This window comes from Esox lucius, chromosome 15 (genome assembly GCF_011004845.1).
Source record: "Esox lucius isolate fEsoLuc1 chromosome 15, fEsoLuc1.pri, whole genome shotgun sequence".
NCBI classification, from domain to species: Eukaryota; Metazoa; Chordata; class Actinopteri; order Esociformes; family Esocidae; genus Esox; species Esox lucius.
Window position 1 is genome coordinate 3,897,229 of NC_047583.1, and position 23,641 is coordinate 3,920,869.

At 41.9% G+C, this 23,641-nt stretch overlaps 1 protein-coding gene across 2 annotated transcripts in view; it reads left to right on the forward strand.

Annotated features, from left to right (window-relative positions):
* Nucleotides 1-17,865: 17,865 nt before the first annotated feature.
* Nucleotides 17,866-23,641, forward strand: part of mdga2a (MAM domain containing glycosylphosphatidylinositol anchor 2a) — a 133,403-nt gene continuing 127,627 nt past the window's right edge. For both annotated transcript variants that reach the window (XM_029125631.2, XM_029125633.2), the window contains exon 1: nt 17,866-18,663. In XM_029125631.2, coding sequence (XP_028981464.1) covers nt 18,591-18,663 — 73 coding nt within the window. In that variant the 5' untranslated portion in view covers nt 17,866-18,590. The remainder of the gene's footprint in view (nt 18,664-23,641) is intronic.

Sequence of the window (23,641 nt, forward strand, 5' to 3'; positions counted from 1 at the left end):
TGATGTTTATTGTTATTCCCTCGTAGTATACAAGTATTATTGTTTATTTGTATTTGTATTTCCGACATTATCTATGTTATTCTGTGTGTGGTAGTCTTGTCCTCTAGGAATTCAAATCTGTTTTGCCAGATTTTCCTTGAAAATCAGAATGGGGTCTCAACTGACTTGCCGTGTTAAATAATAGTTAAATTCATCAAATAAAATCTGCCATATAATGGATAGTGCATTATTTACAGGGAGCAAGCAAGCAAGTATCCCTCTGTATCCCTGGATCTGGTTTCATACTGAGCGGGGTGTGGGGAATCAAACAGATCTGTATCCCTGGATCTGGTTTCATACTGAGCGGGGTGTGGGGAATCAAACAGATCTGTATCCCTGGATCTGATTTCATACTGAGCGGGGTGTGGGGAATCAAACAGATCTGTATCCCTGGATCTGGTTTCAGACTTGCAGCCCTGACACAGAGAAGCATTCCCATAGCATGATGGTGCCACAACGTTTCACGGCAGGAATGCTGTTAGTCTTGCACCAAACATAACGCTCAGCATTGAAGACATTAAGCTTTATTTTGGTCACATCAGACCATATAATATTTTTCCACTTGGCCTCCCGTCTCCCGCATGCCTTCAGGTCAACACTTTTGTGAAGCACTTGGGCTCTTGTTGGCAGCATGCACAGGGTCTCCCAGCTCATTCGTGAAAGGCTGTAACTCCTTTAGAGCTGCAATGGGCTTTGTGGTCTTTAGAGCTGCTGTGGGCCTCTTGGTCTTTAGAGCTGCCGTGGGCCTCTTGGTCTTTAGAGCTGCCGTAGGCCTCTTGGTCTTTAGATCTGCCATGGGCCTCTTGGTCTTTAGAGCTGCCGTGGGCCTCTTGATCTTTAGAGCTGCCGTGGGCCTCTTGGTCTTCCTGACTAGTGCTTTTCTTGCCTAGAAAAAAGGGCAGCCTCTTCTACAGATTAACAGTTGTGCCATATTCTCTCCATTCAGTTGTAATTAATTTACGGTGCTCTGGGGGAAATTCAAGTCCTTGGATATGTTCTTACATCCTAACTCTAAAATGGGGATTTTGAAGAATTTGCTTTCCTTTGACTTTAAAGTTTTTTTTGGATAAAAATGTTACTAACCAACTGTGGGACAGTGAAAAGTGTATTTAACTGGAAATCATGTGAAACTCCTTAATTTTACACAGATGGACTCCATTTAGTCTATTCAACTAATTATGTGATTTGTACAGAAAATGTGTTATACAAAAGCTAATTCAGGCGAGTCACAGCAAAGGGGGTGAGTACTTATGCAATCAATTATTTTCTGTATTATTTTTGTGATTAATTCAAAAGAATGTGCCGATTTTATTATTCACTTTGACATTATGGACTTGCTTAGTTTTGATCTGTGACAAAAAGTAACACATACATTTTATTTCACAATGAAATGTGGAGAAGTCCAAGGTGGGATGAAAGCTTTTGACAGCCATTGTTATTTTTATATTGTTGGTTTGAAAAATATGTTTTTATATCAAAATGGAGTCACAGCCCAAAATGTTTTGGAGCCCTTTAAAAATCTTGTGTGTCTTTATAAGCAGATGACTCAACATTATACATGTCAGCACCCACAGCTAGTGAACTCACTGCCCTTAACAAAGAGTTGTGTAATAAAAAGCTAGTCCAGAACATATTGAAACCCCAAAGTCAGTCAGTTTTAGAAGGATTGTGTAATAATAAACTAGTCCAGGACATACTGAAACCTCAAACTCAGTCAGTTTAAGAAGGCTTGTGTATTCATAAGCTAGTACAGAACAGAACTGAAAATAAAAAGCACTCTGTTTGGCCCAAATAATTTCCTGGGTACTGGACCTGACATGAATTAAATAATGGGAGATTTGGCTGTTGAGGAGGGAGAGGAATCTAACAAGCTCCTAGGTGTTACGTGAGACTGGCATTGTAAATGCATGTTCATTCAGTGAAACACAGTAAGAGCTCTGTCTGTAATAAACACATTGGTTGCTCCTTTAAACACCACATTCAACCAAACAGGTACTGCAAGCTCTGGGTTTATCACACCTTCTTGCCCAGTTACATAATCAGCTGCAGCAGTGAAAAACGTCTGAAAGCTTCGAGTAACATGTCTAACCCCTTTGCTGTGTTCAAAAGGCCAGTGTCAACAATCTGCTGGGCAATCTAACCAGGTTCAAGCCATCGGTCAAGCCATTCAAACCAGTACATCGTGTGGTGTTGGGCGACCATAGAAAACAACAGCAAATTAGCTGTAAAAAAACCCGATATAATAATAGTTCACTTGGACAACAACTCTTCCCTGTCTAGCCTAAATGAAGTGTTTTTAAATGTAAATGTATCCATTCATTTATGTAGTTCTGTCCTCCGGCTGTTCAAGTATTATGTCACGGTTCGGGTGGACCCCAGGTCTAGCGGCCGCAGTTGTAACTGGTGTGTTCAGTAATTACTGTGGCATTTGGGAATGGCATTTTGGAAGGAACGCTTTTGGGTTCTAAACTAACATGTGACATCACAGGCGTGACCAACTCCCAACTGGATGTTTATCAGTTCATTGAGTGAATTGAGTCCAGTGGAAGCCGTGGAAATTGCACTCTGAGGTTTGTCTGCAACATATCACCATGTAGATCGTGTGTAAGGGTCAATTTGAGATACACAGTCTGTGTTTAAGGCAGCCGCCTAGAGAATATGGTCCAGGTCGGGGAGGATCGGTCCAGATCAAGAAGGATCGGTCCAGGTCGGGGAAGACAGGTCCAGGTCGGGGTGAGGATCGGTCCAGGTCAAGGAGGATCGGTCCAGGTCAAGGAGGATCGGTCCAGGTCGAGGAGGATCGGTCAAGATCAGGGCGGATCGGTCCAGGTCGGGGCGAATCGGTCTAGGTCAGGGAGGATCGGTCCAGGTCAAGGAGGATCGGTCCAGGTCGAGGAGGATCGGTCAAGATCAGGGCGGATCGGTCCAGGTCGGGGCGAATCGGTCTAGGTCAGGGAGGATCGGTCCAGGTCAAGGAGGATCGGTCCAGGGCAACACACTCTCTCGAGTGTGAACACCTGTTTGTAATAATTACCCTCACTTGTTTCCCTAATCACTGTTCCTTTTTAAGTTCCTCCTTTCCCAGTATGTTTTGTCGGTCTTTGTCTGGTTACGACCAATTAAGTGTTGTTCAGTTCTGTCCTGTGATTTAGTTTCTGTTTTGTTATCTCTTAGTTATTTTTATTAAACATCTTCTGTTCTCCCAGCGCATGTGTCCTGCATACTCTGTAATGTTACAGCACTGGTGTAAGTAACAAATAAATATGGAATTACATGTGTTTGCACTGCATGTACAGGGAATGTGTTGGGATAATGTTATCTTGCTGTCCATGTGATGTCTGAACCATGCCTTATTTAAGATTTTTTTTTGAAGTTGTCCTTTTTTATTTAGTCTCTACTTCACCACTTGCTAAATGCAGATTCTAAAGAATATGTCGCATTTCTAACCCCGTAACAGGACTTGTTTTACTGTTCTGTTCTTGACATCAAAATGACATTGTGACACCAGTTTTGTAGCACCGATGATAGCACCGATGTCTTTCATATCAGCTGAATAACCCCAAGTGACGGTTTGGATTTGCACACCAACTGAACATAACTACACTGAGCCGCACTGGCGAGATGCACTTAAGTGATTCTAAGTCTAACGTTCATTAATTCACTGAAGAGTTAGTGATTCTAAGTCTAACGTTCATTCATACACTGAAGAGTTAGTGATTCTAAGTCTAACGTTCATTCATACACTGAAGAGTTAGTGATTCTAAGTCTAACGTTCATTCATACACTGAAGAGTTAGTGATTCTAAGTCTAACGTTCATTAATTCACTGAAGAGTTAGTGATTCTAAGTCTAACGTTCATTCATACACTGAAGAGTTAGTGATTCTAAGTCTAACGTTCATTAATTCACTGAAGAGTTAGTGATTCTAGGTCTAATGTTCATTCATACACTGAAGAGTTAGTGATTCTAAGTCTAACGTTCATTCATACACTGAAGAGCTAATGAGGAGGTCTAAAAGTACCCTTTATTGACAGTATTCATGAGTTCACTGCCCCACCCTCCCGAGTGTGTCCGCGGTGGGAGCACAGCTTTAAAATTGAATTATCTGTTGTCTGGGCTTCTCCAGCCTCATCTTTTTTTTTAGCATATTCTCTCTCTCTGGTCACTCCTTTCAACTTGATTGATAACATTACCTCCTGCGAACATATGGGAACGTTAGCATTCAAGAAGGGATAATTATGACGTTTTCGGGTTGTTGCGACTTTTGATCGTGTGACAATCTAGTGATGGGTTGAACATACAATCATGAGGCCTACGGCCCACAACCGAGAACGGGAAGCAGGACTGAAAGGGGCCCACACTAAAATCTCAACAGAAGAGCTTAGATCACCTAGCTGCTCTCATCGTTGTGTGCAAGTTCAAGTAAGGTATCACAGCCACTTGAAGTGGAAATCCAAACACGTTCTGGTGGTACCGAAGAAAATCGCTTACTGATGTTTCAGAGAGACTTCTCCGACTGAGTTGAAAGACAGAGTTTTGTTTCTCCTTTATAACTGTTAGTGTTTGGATTAACATCCTTTAACGTTCCACAACTTCCAATATTAAAAGTGCCCTGTTTGAAGTTCCAAGCAGTGCATTTAATCGGTGGAACAAAGCCATTATTTTGTTTTTTTTTGCACAGCCCCAATGCTTTAAACAAATGCTGTGTACGCATAGGCCTTACATGCACAAAAAAAAACAAGTATTGTCTCTTTGTGCATAAACTGTTTTGAGGAACAACAATAACTTGTTGATTGGTTTTGCTCTCAGAGGGAATTAGAGGCAAAGGCAAAAAAGGAATCAGAAAAAGAGGAGAACTTGTTCCAGGAAGCTTAATCCATCCCCCAACCAAACAAAACCAACTCCCATCTATACAGAGTTCCACTTGATTGGTCATGTTACTGAAGGCCACATTGTTCCTATAAAACAGGAGACATTATCTGCACAGCAGAATCAGCGCCGCAGTGAATAGCAGAACATGCACTCCCTTGCCCCAATTCCCAATTTTCAATTACAGCCTTTTATGGTCATTTCATTAAAGAGACAAAGCCTTTCTAGAGTACCTTAAACATAACACAGAGCACAATGGACGCCTTCACGTGAGCATTGTTTTGTGTTATTCTTGTTGATCCCAGGCCAAAGTGCACACATCCTCCTGTTCATTTGAAGTCCTTTCAAATCTGTGTTGTTCACCAGATTTAATTCAATTATATGATACATTCAGTGGGTCGCCATTAAAGGGGAATGTGAAAATTGAACACTTGTTGAGATGGATTGTTTCCCTGATTCGGGGTCTACATCTGTACAGCAAAGCTGTCTACTATGTTCAACAATACAGAAGGTAATCCAACACTTCATTGTTTTCAATTGCAGACTGAGCATTTACTGGCACATCCCTGATCACAGTAAATACCTTTCACAGGACATAAAATCGGGTACATAACTGATGATGGATCCATTAATCACCCCTTCAGTGTCTTGATTTCTGGTTTTGTAAATGCAGCAGTTCTTCTGTAATGAGTTGCTGAGTTGTCTGGTTGTCGGGGCCCCCCCACCCCCAATACTCACCTCTGTTCCTCTCTATGCTTCCCACAGGGCACTTTCACAAACTCCCCTCAATGCTGATCCCTGCTTTATTGGTCAGTGGTGCACTTGGAGCAGTTGACACCAAAGTCAATGTAACACATGTACCTCAGGGGAAACGCAAAGGGAAAATGCACCTTGAAATATTTTTGCTAAAGTACAAAGAGGGATGGTGACGGCGGAGCCGACGGTCTTGAATTGAACTTGACATAAGGCCTGACATAAGGCCTGACATAAGGAGTGTAAGGCCTTTTGACAAACATCCTCCATCTCACTCAGGACGAGGTGCCGCCATGAAACACTGTTTCTAAGGCTTGGTAGTTAAAGCGTCATCGCTGGTATTTAAATATGCTCCTGTTATTGTTATTATCGAACAGGAACACAGTGAAATTCACCTTGTGTCACGTCTGCCTCCGTGCACTACACTCAGCCATATTTAGGGAGTGCTCCTGGAAGCTCTTGACTGTTCCACGAAAACACCAATGTCACTACATCCTGATATAAATACATTTTGCTCTGGGATGAAATTCACTGGTGTCGATGAAGAGCACGGCAAGATCTTAGTGCCTGGAAAAACATTTTACTGGATGAAAGCTGTTTCCAAACCATCTGACTCTTTCTTCAGAAGTGATGTGCAATTTGTCAAATTGCTGCCATCATCAAGAATGCCCGTAACGTTTTATTTAGCAACGCTCTCTCAGATGGCCTGATTCAAAGTGTTCCTCTGAGATGTGATACAATCATCAAGACTGAAGAACAATGTTCCTATTCTGGGTTTCAGACCGTGCTATTTGTACAGATGTCGTCTGGTACACCATTTGCTGCCAATGCGGCTCTCTGTCGACTTGACGAGCCAGAGTGAGACTTCTGTAACGGCAAGCCACTTTCTTTTGTCTAATGTGACCGTTCAGTTTCCCTACGGTCATGTGTGGTATCCATAAGTTGCCATTCTCCTCACGTATCAACACACTTGACAGTCAGACACCAACACATTGGAAGTTTGGGAGGCCGAAAGGAGGTATAAGGACTCCTTCACACTCACTGATCAACTGATTATTATGTTTACCACACAGTATAATGATGGGATCTGTCAGGCTGCTTCTGTTAGATGTCTACAAAACAATCTCAGGGAGTGTATACTTGTATAAAGGTTGTGATACTTATTATTCTCCGTGGAGAATACAGGTAGATTGTTTTCGCCAAACAAGGACTTATTAAATAATGATTTCTGGAAACTTCTCAGGTGATTTTTTTTTCACTTAAAGTAATTGTCTCTGTTTAAAAAAAAACACTCCTTTATCAGTAAGATTTTATTTCATATTCCTTCCGTCCTCTCTGCTTGGTCATTGTCTCCTTATCAAACACCACTGGATGAGAAAGAGGAGGAACCTCTCTTCCAAAGGTAGACCTTGTCCAAATCTTGCCCAAAGGTAGATCTTCCAGCAAAACAATATTCCCAAACCCATTTAAAAATCCTCAAAGTCATTATTAACTGACCACAAAACCAACATTTCAGTGTTTGGACCTGAAAATCTGTGGTTTGAACCTGAACGGGCCGTTCGTTAGTGCGGGCGATGGGTATATTGAATGGATGGATGAATGACAACTCTTACACAGGATTAGTTCTGTAGTCGTCTGCTCGTTAGCCCAACATGTTCTAATGGTAACCTTTGCTCTGTGCCATAACATCTGGTGTCTGTTTCAACAACACCAAACCTTAGGCAGTCTCAAATCGACCATATATGAGCTTGTTTGCTTCTGAACTTTCATTTCATTTCACACATCATCATTTCTCCACAGTACGCTGCCCTGCTTCCAGTTCAGCCATACCTTTAAATGGCACTCGGGTAATAACAAAGATTATTAATCTATTTCACTGAGAGATCATGAATCTTCCAGGTATCAACGAACATCCTGCTTGCACTCATCGAGGTGAACAACGGTAGTGGCGTTGCTTATTAATGCCGTGGCATGATTAAATATCCCCTTCCCAGTATCGCGGATAAGGAGTAAATCAGTGCTTGCGTCAACTTTATTTTACCGCTAATATCCAAGAGGTCTTCATCCATGTAGTTGGCTTTTTCAAAATAACGACATCTAAAAATTCAACATAGGGTGGCCCTGTATAATGCGCCTTGTCACTGTCTAAATGGCAAATCAAACAATGTGAGAAAATCGTAGGTCTGTACGGAGGAAATATAGCCGAATTAACATACTGAATGAGGACCTGTTCAGGAAATAAATAGCATGGGCTCTGAATTATGCTGGTTTTTGATTATTTATTTTTTTACATTCAACACTAAACGACAAATCAAACTTTGGTGAGAAAAGTGTAGGGTTGTATGTATATATCCAGTATTACTCATTCAGTGAGGGTTTGTAATAAATGCTTGTAGCCCTTAGCGTTGTAAATATGTCTCTCACCAGACAGAGCCAGCTCCGTCGGGGGTAGGGGTGGGGGGGGTGTTGTATGCAAATATGTTGGTGGGACTACACTGCCTTAGGTGGCAGACTGAGGTTTATGGATCTTTTGATGAGCAGAGCACTGTTCCTCTTTCATTACATTTCATTACAGTTCAAGTACATTTGAGAAATTATGAAATACACCCTAAACATTTCTTCTTAATCATACTTTGTGCAATAAACAAAATATGTAATATTTTGAAAGAAACTGCACTTGTTGTTATATATATTTTTTTTTATATATATATATATATTTTTATATATTCTTTTTTTTTATACCTATATATATTTCTTTATATATTCTTTTTTTATATATATATTTTTTTTATATATATATATATATATATATATATATTTTTTTTTTATATATTTTTTTTCTTCTAGCATTACTGTACATGACATGGTATGACAATGCATCAATCATTCATAGAGTTTAAATATTTGCTTTTACCAACTTTGGATTTTGACTCTTGCCTAATGTAAGGACCTCAAGAGCAAAGATCCAACAAGGACCAAACACCTATCCTCCCTCAAAGTAACCAGCCCCATTAACACTCCTAATGTATTTCCCCCTTTTAATTTTCCAAAGGTGATTTCCAATTACACTTCTTGCCCCTCTTTGCCCCATTCAGAAATCATCAAAATCCATTAAATTGATCTAATGGGGTGTAGAGCCATTTGCTTCCCTCATGCAGTTACTGAATCCATTCTCCATTTGTAATTGATTCAACGCTAATAAAACTCTCTGTTGTGAATTCCAATTTCTGTCCTTGTTTCTCCCCAGGGCACAGTGGTGTCAGTGAATATGTCACCGAAAAGATTGATTCACCAGTCTGTTTAATAGAAATTATCCATATTCCATTTGATAATAAAATGCCAAAAGTAGCCTACGGACACTAATTGGTTTTATGTTCCAGTTCCGTAGCAAACATTTGCAGATTGGTGTTTCGTACCTCCTGCTTCCTTGGCTCTGACAGTGATTGTCTTTGACAATCCTCAGTCCCTTCTGACACAGCCTGTTCCCGTTCTTTCTCTTACACACACACCCACACTGGGGCTTCTCCGCCATCCTTTCTGTCTTTTCTCTCTCCTTACCCCGCCTTTCTCACTGCATGACACGCCCTCTCCAACCCCCTCTGGGTCACTGGCGGTACCAGGCTAATCAGAGCACAGGTGCTCAGTCCTATTCCCCATGTGTCTTTCCCAATCAAATCACGGTTTAGGTGACATTATTTTCATTGATTAGGTCATGAATAGGAATGACTGCGAGCCAACTGCTGTGGCCGGGTACCCTGATTTTGCCAGGGCTAAAGTCTAAAACGCATAACTGTCGCGCAAGCCGATACTTGGAACTGCTGCAACTCGCAGGGATAAATAAATGCTTTCCAGGCAAGGTGCAAGAATCATTGAAGAAGCCGACGATCAAATTATATCCAGCAACTCTTGAAAGGATAACAGAGGTTTGTTGTACATGGTATTTTAGTATCACACCCTATATCCAGTACACACCTCCCACGTCTGGACGCTATTCCCATCTTAAGAAGCACTGTGGTAACATGATCGTCAATCTGAATTCTCTTCATAGCTGGAAACGTCCACCATTGTTTAGAACAGTGCTTTTCAAAACTCTCCTCTGGGACCCCCAGTTGTTCCACATATTAGTTGTAGCCCTAAACTAGCACAGCAGATTCACTAATCAAAGGCTTGAGGATTAGTAGACAAGTTAAATCTGGTGTGGTAGTTCAGGAGTTGGTCAAATACCCAGGTCTGCTAAACCTCTGGTTTAGAAGGCAAAATAAGCATGACATTCAACTGTGTCCTATTAAACCAGACCTGCTGCAAACCTGAACCTTGTTTCGATCAGGATTTTAACTGATGCAGATCTGTCAAAGACACAGTGAGCCATTTTTATTTTTTTTAAACAGTGTGATTTTTGGAGGAGCTTGGAAATCTCAATGGATTCATAATATGACTTGAGTGCAAAACAAGCTGAAGCTTTTATGCGGTCATCTGATTCACAGTCAGACTCCTCTACTGAACTATCCATTTCTCATCAGAGAAGCTACATAGTGTACTCCCCAAACGGCAACTTAATTGCAAGTGCTGGGCTTTTCATGACCCATTCTGACAGATTAAACATTTCAAATCACATCCAAACAGCCAGAAAGCAAAATAATTTCTTCTGTTATGTCAGGGATGCACAGGAGCGGCAGAACAACAGTTCAAAATTCTAATGCGAACACATCGGGATGCATTGGTGCCCCGTGGTGAGTAGACAAGGAGACTATGAGAGCCAGGCAGGTGGAAAATGTAGAGGAAATCTGAGGGACACGATCAGGGCGTTCCTGACCAAACACTTGGCCTGACAATAGCTCCGGCCGGGGTCATGTTCTGATCGGTTCTGGCTGTTGGATGTTGACTCCTGGAGAATGTGTGATTGTTGTTATTGCTGATGCTCATCACAATTGCAATTACAGTAACTGCCCAGGGAAAATGTCCCCCGCAAAAGTGAGAAAAAATATGCCATAGGATATAATGTCACACACCTACAGAGGATGAGCTGGCCAATGAGCGGTCTACAGAAGAACAAGCTCTCCAATCGGCCACCTAGAGACAAATTAAATGACCAATCAGTGGTCAGCCGCCATTTGGATTTTTAATGACTGTACATTCTGTTGATATGCAGACACCACTCCAACACAGCTAAACCTGTCCAAAGTCTTAAGAACCACACAAAGTCCAGACACTACAGTTTAAACAGCTGCACACCATAATTGTCCAGAGCTAAAGCTCCAAGAAAAACCCAGCAGACTGCTTCAGCATCCAAACCTGACTGCTGTGCATTCCGTCTGGCGAAGCGCATCATTGATTCATTAGAAAGGCGTCGAAATTGACATTCTGTCTGTCGGGTGAAGCAAATTAGTGCTGGAGGTAAAATTAGGGCTCCCCAAGGAGACGGGGGAGTGACGAGACAGGTTCCAGCCAGGGGCCCGGGGGGGCTGTCTCGGCCGTTATACAGCCCGGCTCAGTCCATCCATCCAGCTACAGGCTCCCCAGGCCCATTTTAAACTGCTTTAATTGCCAGTAAAGTGTGAAGTGTTTGTTCAGATAGCAGGTGCAGAACTGCAAGCCTAATGACAGAGCTTAGGATCCGACATTAGGTGTTCTGGTATGCAGCACTGCGGTGTGGCTCGTGACATGACTTATGTGCCGGTCGGTGAGAACGGCTGAGCTTGCCTTGGACAGGCGGTATCCTGGACGGGAGAGTGGTGTCATTTTTCGCCACATCACGGTCAGTGGATCCAAAGTGACCTTTGGAGTGCATTGGCCCCACTTTGAATGTGAAACCCATTAGCTAATGTCGCCACCGTCCCACTAAACAAAGTCACAGCATTTGCCGTTAGCCGGGAGTAAGGACATGGGGAAATCGTACGATGAATAATTTGGCTCAACGTGCTCTGGATATTTTCAGGTGTGTGTTTGTGTGTGTGTGTGTGTGTGTGTGTGTGTGTGTGTACAGCCTGAGCGTATTCATAGTGTGCATCTCAAAACGCCCATTGAATTGTACAACGCTGCCTTGCGTGTGTTTAAAACACAACCTGGATTATGTGAATAGGTGGCAAATCAGTGATGCGGCCGGTGTTCTCCGGAAACCTCATGCCAAGAAAGTTAGGACGTGTCGTCCACAATATCTCACTTTGGTGCCCTGGGGGAAAACCTGTTTCACTTATCTTCAGCAGACTGCAGCTGTTGCAGGGCCTAATTGTTCCTCCTCCGCTTCCACAGGCCTCAGTCGTCATCTTTACTGGAGAGGTAAAGACAGGTTTTTTCTTTTTTCAAACAAACCCATTGCTCTTGCAAATGATAGAATTTAATCCCAGGAACTGGGATCGGCTGTAACTGCTGAAAAGCGCAGCGCTATCGGAGTGCTGTAAAACACTTAATGTCGTAACGAAGCAGGGACAGAGTGAAAACAGTTCTGTGCCTCTTTCAGCAGTGCACATTATAAGAAAATAATACAAAATAGTACCAACCCCGGGACACTCCTGAGCACATGGTCAACTTCATAAAAAGAGGCTCAATAAAAAGCCACCTCTGTGTTATCCCAACAAATAGTAAGATGTCATTAGGACATCCCCAGAATGTCTTGATGTCTTGTCACGGTCTTCTGAAATTGTCTTGCTCTGAAGTGCATATAAAAGGTCAGGTAGGACAGAACTAAACAACCTGCTACTGAGAACATGTTAGATATGTATTTGTAAGACAAGTACATTTAAAATTAATACAATACAAAAGTGCTGTCCAGGTGATCCAGCAGTAATTTAGGTATATAGCAATCTCACTGAGGAATGCCCTGACAATTTAAGGAAAAGATGTAAAACCCTATTGTATCACAGCACCTATCTCATTTCTACACCCTTAAATGAGTGCTACCAATAATGTGTAAATATTACTCTGGTTGTTTCTTTGTGTTTTGCTAAATTATTATTTTTGATGATATGCATGTAATAACAGACTTTTTTAAATGAACAAATAGAAAGTAAATGTCAATAGCATGTTCTGTTGCCTATAACTGTTCTTACTGTTGTGTGTCAGGTATTTTACCTGGAACCCCAGGGAGAACAACCGCTGAATGTGTTAATCATTAATGGGAATCCTAATGATCTAACCTAAACTTTGGTAAGTATGCTAAGGTTACCTGAAGTAACACATTTGAACGGAAAAGGATTGAAGATTTAATCTTAAATCTGCAATAAATCCCATTCTGACAAGGGGGAACTGAAGCATGCTGGGTACAACCAACCACAGGGAATGAAAACTGAAGGCAAGCTTCACACAAAAATGCTATCGCTTAAACATTTGTAACCTGCCTGTCAACGGGAAACAAAGCTGACGTGTTACGCTTAACGCACTCATTTGTCTACCACAAAACAACAAAATGGCCCCAAAAAAGTTGCACCAGCTCATCTGTTTTCACAGGATTTGACTTTTAATGTAGAATATGTCTTATATTCGCATCTGAACCATTTTCATTCACCCTTCACTCTTTCTCAGAGTTCCTCCCCAGAGACCTTTCTGGAACTCGGCGTCAGTGTTTTACAACCGAGTCAGAATTCGGGGTCTCTTGCGTTTTCCGTCAGAGCTTAAGCCCATCAAGGAGTCTCGGAAAGCTGATTCCAGCGCGAGTTGTGTGCTGCCTCCGCTACCCCCGTCATTCTACGTGAGAGGAGGTAAATCGACGTTGTTCTTGCTGATGTTTTAGAGTCAGCTGGATTCTGACCAGTAATTAACACACAAAATGGTCCTTGAGGAGTGGTAAATATAAAAGCTAGAACGCATATCTAAGAGGATTAAAGGACACACTAGAGATCCTATTAATTTACTAGAGGGACTATGTCATAATCCCTGAAAGTTCCAGAATTACCTTTCATTCCATCTGAAGGTTCATGTCCATTCTAGTGTTCTAAATGTAAATTCTAATGGACATATTCATTTCCTGTTGTACTGTATAAACAGTACAGGTAGGCTGGAATGCTTCCAAACAGAATAAATGCTTTCAAAGTGATAGATTTTAAGGAAATGTTGAAAAGAGGCAACTTTATGAAATATGAACCCCTGTAAGGACACATGAAGGTTATTTTAGGGATTCACACCATGATCTCTATCTGTATAAATTTATCACCAGCAAAATGTGCAAGTCTCAAGATTATCGTAAATGAAACATCCAACGTTCCTCCCAGGTGTGCTTAAGTTATCTGAGGCAGAGGGGCATCAATCAGCATAAGGCCCTGTAAATTGCTCTGTAAATCTAATTAAGTTTTCAATGTCTTTGCCATTTAGAAACATTCTTAACATTATATTTTACTAAATTGCACTTTCTTTCACATCTCATTTATTTTGGGGCTTGCCAAATAGTGATCTTGAAACAGAGACTTATCCACCCATAAAATATTCCAACATACTAACAATTGCTTTTTTTAAATATAAAAGTGTATGAGACACGTTTACATAACCTCCTGTTTCTGTTCTCAGAAAGTCTGGATGGTGATCAGATGGCAAAACCAAAAATAACTGAATTACACTGTCCACCAGTTCACTGTTTCCAGTCCAACCAGACCCATGGCCCAAAGGAACACATGTTCAAAATCTCTATTTGCACAGAGACAGCTTTTTTTCTTTGGCTTCTCAGGCATTTCATGACAGAAGGAATTATTTGATAAGCGAGTCAACCCTATGATATAGTGCCTGTAGAGAATACAGCTGACCCAGCTGCCCTAAAGAAAGTCATGCTCGTTCTAAAAACAAAATTTCAAATCCTCCTAAATGTACACCAACCCTTATCTAAATATTTTCCAACAGTGGGTTTGGGGCGGACCTCTTGCACAGAGGCAAGCTACTTAAACAGCTAGTTTCAACTACAGGAAGGGGAACCACACTTAGGTAGGCCAGCGTTACTACGCTCATCATATTATCCAAGCCAGGTAATGATTTTGTTCATTCAGCCAATAGACAAGATAAAGATATTAAAATGTAGGATTCCTTAAACCAGATGTGTTCATAGCCAACCCCTGGCACAGAGGAAAAGCTTCCTCACAGACCACTGAGTATTATACTTTTGTTTTTGGTTCAGCAGTCACACACTCTATGGCCTCTGCAACACGGGATCAGCTGCAGTGCAAAGCCCCAAACTGGGCGCAGGGGTTAGGTGCCTTGCTCATGGGCACAACGGAAGGGTATTTAACCCTCCATTTGCCACACTACATTTTCTAATTTCTAAAGGCTTCGCCCAACGTTAGCATGTGCTCCCAGGATCGGTCATTTTGCTCACCAAACCAAATAATGTGAGCTCCCAACCGGGCCGGGTGGTCTGGTCCCCGTTTCCTCCACCAAAGGCTGACTCTTGACTCCGTGTTTCACCTTGCTCCACAGCCACATCTCGTACGATTTGCCTTTGGACTTGTGCCGGTGAGACAAATTCCTGCGCTCTCGGCACAGTGTTTGCTCGTTCCTTTATGTCTCACGGTGCTATCTGGCACACGTGACATTCCACACTGGTTTGGCACCCTCTGTGGTGACCTGAAAGCAGTGGGGTTCTCAGGCACATTTCCTCTTGTCTCTGATCTCTATTGCCTTCTGCGGGGTGCCGCGGTAATGTCATTTTGACATCAGGGTTTGAAACCGCTTGTGGATTGGCCCAGGGGTCCAACGGAGGGCGGAGCAAACGGGCAGCATCTCCAAGGTAACTGAATATGGTCGCCGTGCCCCGTGAGGACTCCGGTCTAGGCTTCCTGGTTGAGTGGGCAGTGTGATCAGAACCGGGATGGCATCAGATGCTTCCGAGGAAACATCTCAGACACTTCCTGGATCTGCGAGGAGTGGTGGCACTGAGGCAGGACCGTAATCGTTTCATTGGATTTCACAAAACTGTGGAGAAACGGTAAAAGATACTAACATTTGGTGGTCCTTCTCCCTCTCCGTGTCTGACAACTAACTACTGGGCTGACTATCGCTCTCCCTGCAGGTCAGTCTGAGACTCAAAATTCAAGTCTTTCAGGTGATCCCACAATGATATGTTGTGCAAAACAAAGTCATCAATGACTGAAACATCCCTAATCAGACCATCAAAACCTACAACTATTTTTGAAAGATTTCAATTTACCCTTGTGTGTTCCGGTGCTTCCCCAAAATACTCGGCCCCCAGACCCATCAAACCCATCTAAACTGGCTATGAGATGAGGCACTTTCATGGTGCCAGTTATCCCTGAATTGGACTTAAAACATGGAAATATAGGGCTACCGTGACCTGGTTTGACCTGGTTTGCGATCACCATGGCCAGCCTCAACACCAGGACGGGCCAGCCAAATAATTCCGGATACACCGCCTTGATATATTTCCTTGCTAGCACCGTTTTTATGTCCCCTAAATAATAATATTTGTTAATGTTCTGTTACTTATGATGATACGTTCCCCAATGTTCTCTCCGATCCACTTTGTGTTCTTGTGTAGAACATACTATATACCTGGAAAATGCATATTGTCATATTTATATCTATACATTGTGTGTATCTGTATATAAACGGTTTGCATGTAAAAACACTTGTTAACATCTGGGCCAATATGATTGTAAGCTCATCCATTTCAACTACTCTATCCAGGGGACTGTCATGACTCGTATTTCCCTGCCGAACCTACAGGTGTCAGTACTTACGTCCGATTGCATCTACATGTTACAGGAGACCGAATGCTCAAATGAATTGAAAACTGCATTGATTCTGACCATGTTGTGATCCTTCTCCTGTCACAAAATTGGCTCCTGTTTAGGCCAACACAGAACTCCTTAATACAATCCGCTTGGTGCGATTCCCAGTCAAGGTTAAAATAATCGATGATAATCACCAAATTTGATAGAAATGTGGCCAATTGGTCCATTGGGTGATTTAGCATACCTTTACATAGCAAGGAGTGTGCCAAGCTGCCATCAAGGCAAGGTGTGGCTACTTTGAAGAATCTACAATATAGAATGTAAGTTTGAAAGATAATTGTAGGCTAGTAATTGCTAGGTAAAGAAAGACCAGTTTGTGCAGAGAAGTTGCGCGCCCGACGTGAGCTTGATATGTTTCTATATAATGTGCACAATAATGACGCTTCCCTGTGGTCTCGGCCCAAGTGTTCTAACCATCTCTATGATTGAAATGGTTTTAGCTATTCCCAAAACGATTTTGGAGGCTATACCAGATAGTATAATCCTAATAGTTGACACAGAAAATATATCCAATTAATCCACTATTTCTTGAACAACACATCTTATCACAGTGTTAAACACTACAGTGAAGATGTGTAAAATTACCCCAATCTTAAGTCAGTGATTTGGCATATGCTATGATAATCCATCTCAAGAAGTGGTGACTGGAAGCAGCCCACTGCCCCATTGGTACAAAGTTCCCAGTGGAAAAATAGCAAATATTTTAATAGTTTGACATTGGCATTAAAGCATTGCTAGCCCTTGCCTGGTTATAAATATTGTACCTCCTGCCAATGAAGTATCAGAATTAAGATTGCACTCAAGTCCTATGAGAGAACTGGGCTACACTAAATGAAAAGGTGCCAGGGCAAAACAATTTCTCATCAATATTGTCCAAGACAAGAGTCCGTGATCTCTAAATCGCATTAGGGTTTCGCGGGTGAAGAGGAACAAGTAGGCATTGGACTAAACCCACACTGAATCCGTAAAACTCGTTATAACCAATGAAGAGTTTAGGCCTGTTTCCTCGCGCTCTCTGTCATACGGAGGATGATGGAGACAAACTGCGATATTAAATAGTACGTCTATACATCTAGTTTGCGGGCAAATCACACGCACAACTTAACTTCATATGTGATCTGCTTCAAAAGCAGATGCTTTTAACTCTCACCAAAGCCTCGGGAATTTGGTCTATGCGTCATACCTTGAAAATATAGTTTTGCCCGGAACATGCCTCTAGATGCCTGCTTCAGTAGAACAATTGGTCATAGCACCACATTCTCGTGGTTCGTTTTTCAGTGAGCTAGTGCCTCTCATACAAATTAGATCTGGGGAGTCACGCACTTGACGTAGGCGGAAAGCGGAGGGTTGGCGTTTCAGCGCAGCACGTATAGCGCGCAGCATGACTGACCATCTCAGAACACATCCTCTTCAAAAAATAATCTGTAGGCCTACAAAGTCATTTTGAGATTAACCCCCCCCCCTCCCCCCGCCGCAACTATCGATGACTCGCCGTTTGCTCTTTCGAGAGACACACTTGAGGTTTTAGGTAACCAAGCCAACATGAGTCAAATACGCGTTTAACACAGGGTGTTCTCATTCGCCGGTGATGGCACGTTCGCAGCATTTGGCCATAGCGGTAGCATGAACGCATCACATCCAGCGGCTCAGCCTCAGGATCTCAGAACACCTTTTGCCTCACTGTCCTCTCCGAACGCTGTGGCAAGCCTTTCGGTAGGGAAGCGAAAGCCGCAAGTGGATATCACAATGTGTTTAATCTCCGAGTAGCGATGGAAGCTGCTGGAATTGTCGAACTGGCTGTGGATACGCGTGGATACCACTGGACACCGAGTAAGCTTGGTTTCGAAAGAATTATCGGCGTTGGATCCTCGATGACTTTTACAATGTCACAATCAAGGAGATTCTCTTGAGGCTTGAAGTATGCACGGACATTGGCGATTTTGACTGATGTGTCATTCTCGGAACACAATTCACTTGCTTTTATGAATCACTGTGAAACAATAATTTATTCAAGTATACTGAAATATGGACTGAAACAAATATATTTATTAGACCATCAAATTACATTTCGCTACCAGGTGTTTCATCTAGATTTGCGCTGAATCCTGGTGCGGAACCGTGGGAACTCAGTTCTGACCAGCTGCATCTCGCCTTGGGAAGAACCTGTCACCATCGAAGTGGATATGATGACATTAACGTGAAGATGGGTTTAGTTTTCGGTCTGTTGTGGCTGTTCAACATCTTTTTGGGAGGCATTCATTGCCAAGGAGTGTATGGTAAGACAACGCGTTTCTGAATATCCAACAGATATAATTAATACCAACGTGACCTTGTGAAAAACGAATCCAGTACAAAATGTATGTTGTACGGTGCATCCGTTTGTTTTAGGCTGTGTGCTAGCCTATGACTCGCCCACAACGTTGTGGGCTACAACAGGTATGCACTTTATATCACCATTGCATTTCAACACAGTGGCACGCTGAAACCACAGGTGCTCTCAGGGCATTCGGGCTATTCGACCCAATCGATGGTGCATGGCTGGTTCGGATCACACCGAGGTAGCATTGGCCTCTGTTTCTGGGCGTCTGAATCCCGATATCACATCACCGGCGGTGTTTTATACCACCACCGCGCTTGTGCGTGCGGTAAGGCGACTGGGAACAACCCACCGCTGACCGTAAAGACACATTCTCCACCCATGACACCACCAGCCTGGCAAAGACATCAGCCTCGAATCTGACGTTGCCGATATGAGCGGGTGGAAATGTATATAATCTTGTATAGGTAGTGAATTTACATTTTGGAGTATTGTTACATATACATTGTCATAGTACATACAATATGAACGTTGACGTGTGAAATCAATGTTACATTTGAGAAATAGCAATTGTGGGCCTTTAAAACCAAGACCCATGAAATATCTTTAAATAGTGTTTAATTACCCCATTTCATTGACTATTAATTATAATTAGCTCAATGTGGTTTTCAGAGACTTACAGTTTTATTAGAGCAGGTCAGTGGCACTGAGAATATGTCCCCCAGAATCTCTATCGGTTAGTCAATCCCATGCCCGTCTGCAACTGGTAGCTTTTCTCGAGGGCTGTTCTTCATATTCGTTAAATCCCGCCAGTAGCTTGAGTTGTGCAGAAATCATTGGCCTTGTCTGTGGTTGAGTAGTATGCCTCTTCACCTGTTATGCAGCCGGTTCAGACCTCATGTTTTGCTGTTTCCCTCGCATCCACTACACAATTCCCTATTTTTTAACATGCTCTCCGTGCATGATATCCTACCACTATTAATTGTAACAAGTGATATAGAACAGCTGACAGTTATCTGTTTTCCGGGCACAGGTTGAGTTCCAGACCTTTCGACCTGGTGCTGCATACACGCAAGGGGAGGTCAAAGTAGTGTACATCATTGTTTTTGGCCATTTGTACCAAGCGACTCGTCGTTTTAGAATGATTTCCTGCTGGGATGTGACCGACGTCATATTATGTTGCATAAAGGTGTTATTATTCAATCTTACATCCATATTAGAGGAAATGTATTGCAGTATGTATTATGGCCTCTGGTGGTTAGTGCTTTTTAATTTACATCTACTTTCATATTACTAATGTGGGAACTTAGCAACATCAAGCCGAATGCGTTATTATAACAGCAATATCACAGGGGATGTAGTTCAACCGATAGTTGTGATTATCAGGAGAAAAAGCCCATCCCATTGTATGTGTATTGCATAGATCCACAGCATACAACATGTTACCTCAAGGATTCGACCCAACAACCTCTCAGTTACTGGCTAGCTGTCCTAACCACTAGACTGCCTTGCCAACTCATAAACATGCTGCCTAGTGTCTAAAAGTAATCTCTGCTCAACTTGGATAGCAGACATTTTTGTTTTAATAAATCCATTTATATTTTCCAGGTCATTTCTGAAAGCTTATTCAGTACCACATTCTTTTGTGGGCAACATGCCCACTACACTGCCTTTGGCAACGTAGTATTATTTCTGTGAATACACGAGGACCCATTGCAGGTTGCCACATCTTCACCGTCTGCACGTATTTATCTGAAGGCAAATGTTTGCCAAGATAATGGTTTATGTGATGAAGTCAAATTCCCTCCGACTGTCATTAACAAGAAACTTCAGGCAGTAACACAGTACAGTGTGCTGCAAGTATCTGGAAGAAAAATGATGGAGTCAACATCTTTTCCCACACAGCCAAGACCGACCCAAATTATTAATACTCAGTCCTCTGCCATATTAGAGCTTTGAAATATGCATGGCGATTAGAGGCTTCGGCTGATAATGGTACACCTCGACACTGGCTGGTGTGAAAGCATGTTGATTTTCATGCAGTTTCTTTGGTCCTTGTTTTGGCTGTTATTTAAGATCAGGTAGAAATGTAAAGTTAAATTGGCTTGGCAAGAAGACTAATTAACACCCAAACGGTCACCCAGTGGTATTTAGTTGTGCTCAGGGTCAGAATATGGTGTCAAATCTTTCCAGATTCACGTAAAATATGATTACACTTTCAGGATTACATTTTTCTTTAAAGCTGTACTGCGTCTTGACATTATCTGCATTGAACTGATGTTGCGATTTTTACAGTATACTTTTGGTTTCTACTATTTAACTGCAGTCATAGTATACATTCAGAATAGGAGCCTGCAGTTGCCGCTGAGAATGATTTAATTGCAGCTTAGATTAATTGTAGGGTGTCAAATCTTCGCAGTATTTAAATATAGCTTTCCTTTTCTTTCAGTGCATTTGAAGTCTCTACAAAACCTTGAACATTTCTGCTCAAAGGCTCCTTTTCACAGCCTAGACACATAATATGACTTCTGAGCTTGTCAAATTATTGCTGATTGTAAAAGTTGGAAAAAAAGTTTTGTTCTTGCCCTTTCAGTTCTTAGTTCTCCCTGCTCAGATTCCCACACCAGTGTCCTTGGATCCAAGCCCCCTCATTCCACAGCGTGGTGAACTATATTTAAATGAGCCTTCTCTAACCTGGCTGTTTGAGTCTGTCATCCTCAGATGGGTGGACCTGATCTCTGGGTCGGTTACCGTGGCATCTCAAAGCCAGGGTTCCTCCACTGGGTGGTATGGTAGCATGAGAATGGATCCTGTGTGGCTGAATAAAGGCAGGCTCAGTTCATTCAGACTTTCACATTCGCTGACACTGCCTTCTCCATCAGGAATCAGCACGACTTCGCAGCACGTGAGGGCCACGAAGATAACCCATTCCTGAGTCACTTTAACTTAGCTGATCGCCTTCGAGAACACGCCGCAGTGAGCACAAGTATTCGCTCTTATGTGCAGCGTTTGTGAAGACTGTTTTCTTTTTAATGTCACTCTCGAAGGCATCCGATCAATCTGCAGTCACTCTGTGGGCGATGTAATAAAGTATGTCCTGTTTGTCATTAACACTAGAGCATGTCTCCTTGTCTGTTATTAACATTGTTCAGTATGTCTCCTTGTCTTTCATTAACACTAGAGCATGTCCCCTTGTCTGTTATTAACATTGTTCAGTATGTCTCCTTGTCTCTAATTAACTTTGTTCAGTATGTCTCCTTGTCTGTTATTAACATTGTTCAGTATGTCTCCCTGTCTTTCATTAACACTAGAGCATGTCTCCTTGTCTGTTATTAACATTGTTCAGTATGTCTCCTTGTCTTTCATTAACACTAGAGCATGTCCCCTTGTCTGTTATTAACATTGTTCAGTATGTCTCCTTGTCTTTCATTAACACTAGAGCATGTCCCCTTGTCTCTAATTAACATTGTTCAGTATGTCTCCTTGTCTGTTATTAACATTGTTCAGTATGTCTCCTTGTCTGTTATTAATATTGTTCAGTATGTCTCCTTGTCTTTCATTAACACTAGAGCATGTCCCCTTGTCTGTTATTAACATTGTTCAGTATGTCTCCTTGTCTGTTATTAACATTGTTCAGTATGTCTCCTTGTCTGTTATTAACATTGTTCAGTATGTCTCCTTGTCTTTCATTAACACTAGAGCATGTCCCCTTGTCTCTAATTAACATTGTTCAGTATGTCTGCTTGTCTGTTATTAACATTGTTCAGTATGTCTCCTTGTCTTTCATTAACACTAGAGCATGTCCCCTTGTCTCTAATTAACATTGTTCAGTATGTCTCCTTGTCTGTTATTAACATTGTTCAGTATGTCTCCTTGTCTTTCATTACCCCTAGAGCATGTCTCCTTGTCTGTTATTAACATTGTTCAGTATGTCTCCTTGTCTGTTATTAACATTGTTCAGTATGTCTCCTTGTCTTTCATTACCCCTAGAGCATGTCTCCTTGTCTGTTATTAACATTGTTCAGTATGTCTCCTTGTCTGTTATTAACATTGTTCAGTATGTCTCCTTGTCTGTTATTAACATTGTTCAGTATGTCTCAATGTCTTTCATTAACACTAGAGCATGTCCCCTTGTCTCTAATTAACATTGTTCAGTATGTCTCCTTGACTGTTACTAACATTGTTCAGTATGTTTTGTTGTTGCATCCATTTGAATGTATGTAGTATATACAATATCTTTTAGAAAAAAATACTATAAAAATATTGCAAATGTTAAGTGCATACCTATTAAGTGCATGCACTGTCAAGTATGCTTTTAAGTCCACCTAAAGATTTTAGTCGTTTTTGTTGACACTACAACCTGTCATTTACAGAGCAGATTGGCCATAAATACTTTCTCAAATTTCTATCAGTAACATATTGGTATTTAACAATGTGGACCACATTCCTTCCTGGCGCATGGGTGCGGTCTACTGTGACTTAAACAATCTGCACGCTGAGGAATCAAAATGTCCCTGTGATCGTTTTGATGAATCATTCTGGCTGTGATGAGTTCAGTACTTTAGTCAGAGTTTGTTACATACAGCAGAAGAATATAGTTCACAGGACAAACAACAGTTCTGTCTGCTGTCCTCTGCAAACAAAAATAGTGATTGTTCACTGAGAAAAGCGTATTTTAAAGCGGCTGCTCCCCAGCCATTAACATCTATTATTAAGACACTTGTCAAATCCCCAGCATGCACTGCTCAGCATTACAGGGACTGCTGTGATTAAAATTGCTGGCGATGCTGGGTCAGTAGTAAAACAATGCTTATGCCATACTTGGGTTAAATCCCATCGCTCAGGGATCAGGACGGAGGAGATCACTGTCTGACGTCAGAAGTCCCAGGGACTGGAGCTGACATAGAACAAAGACAGAAAGGGGACACTTCTAGGAT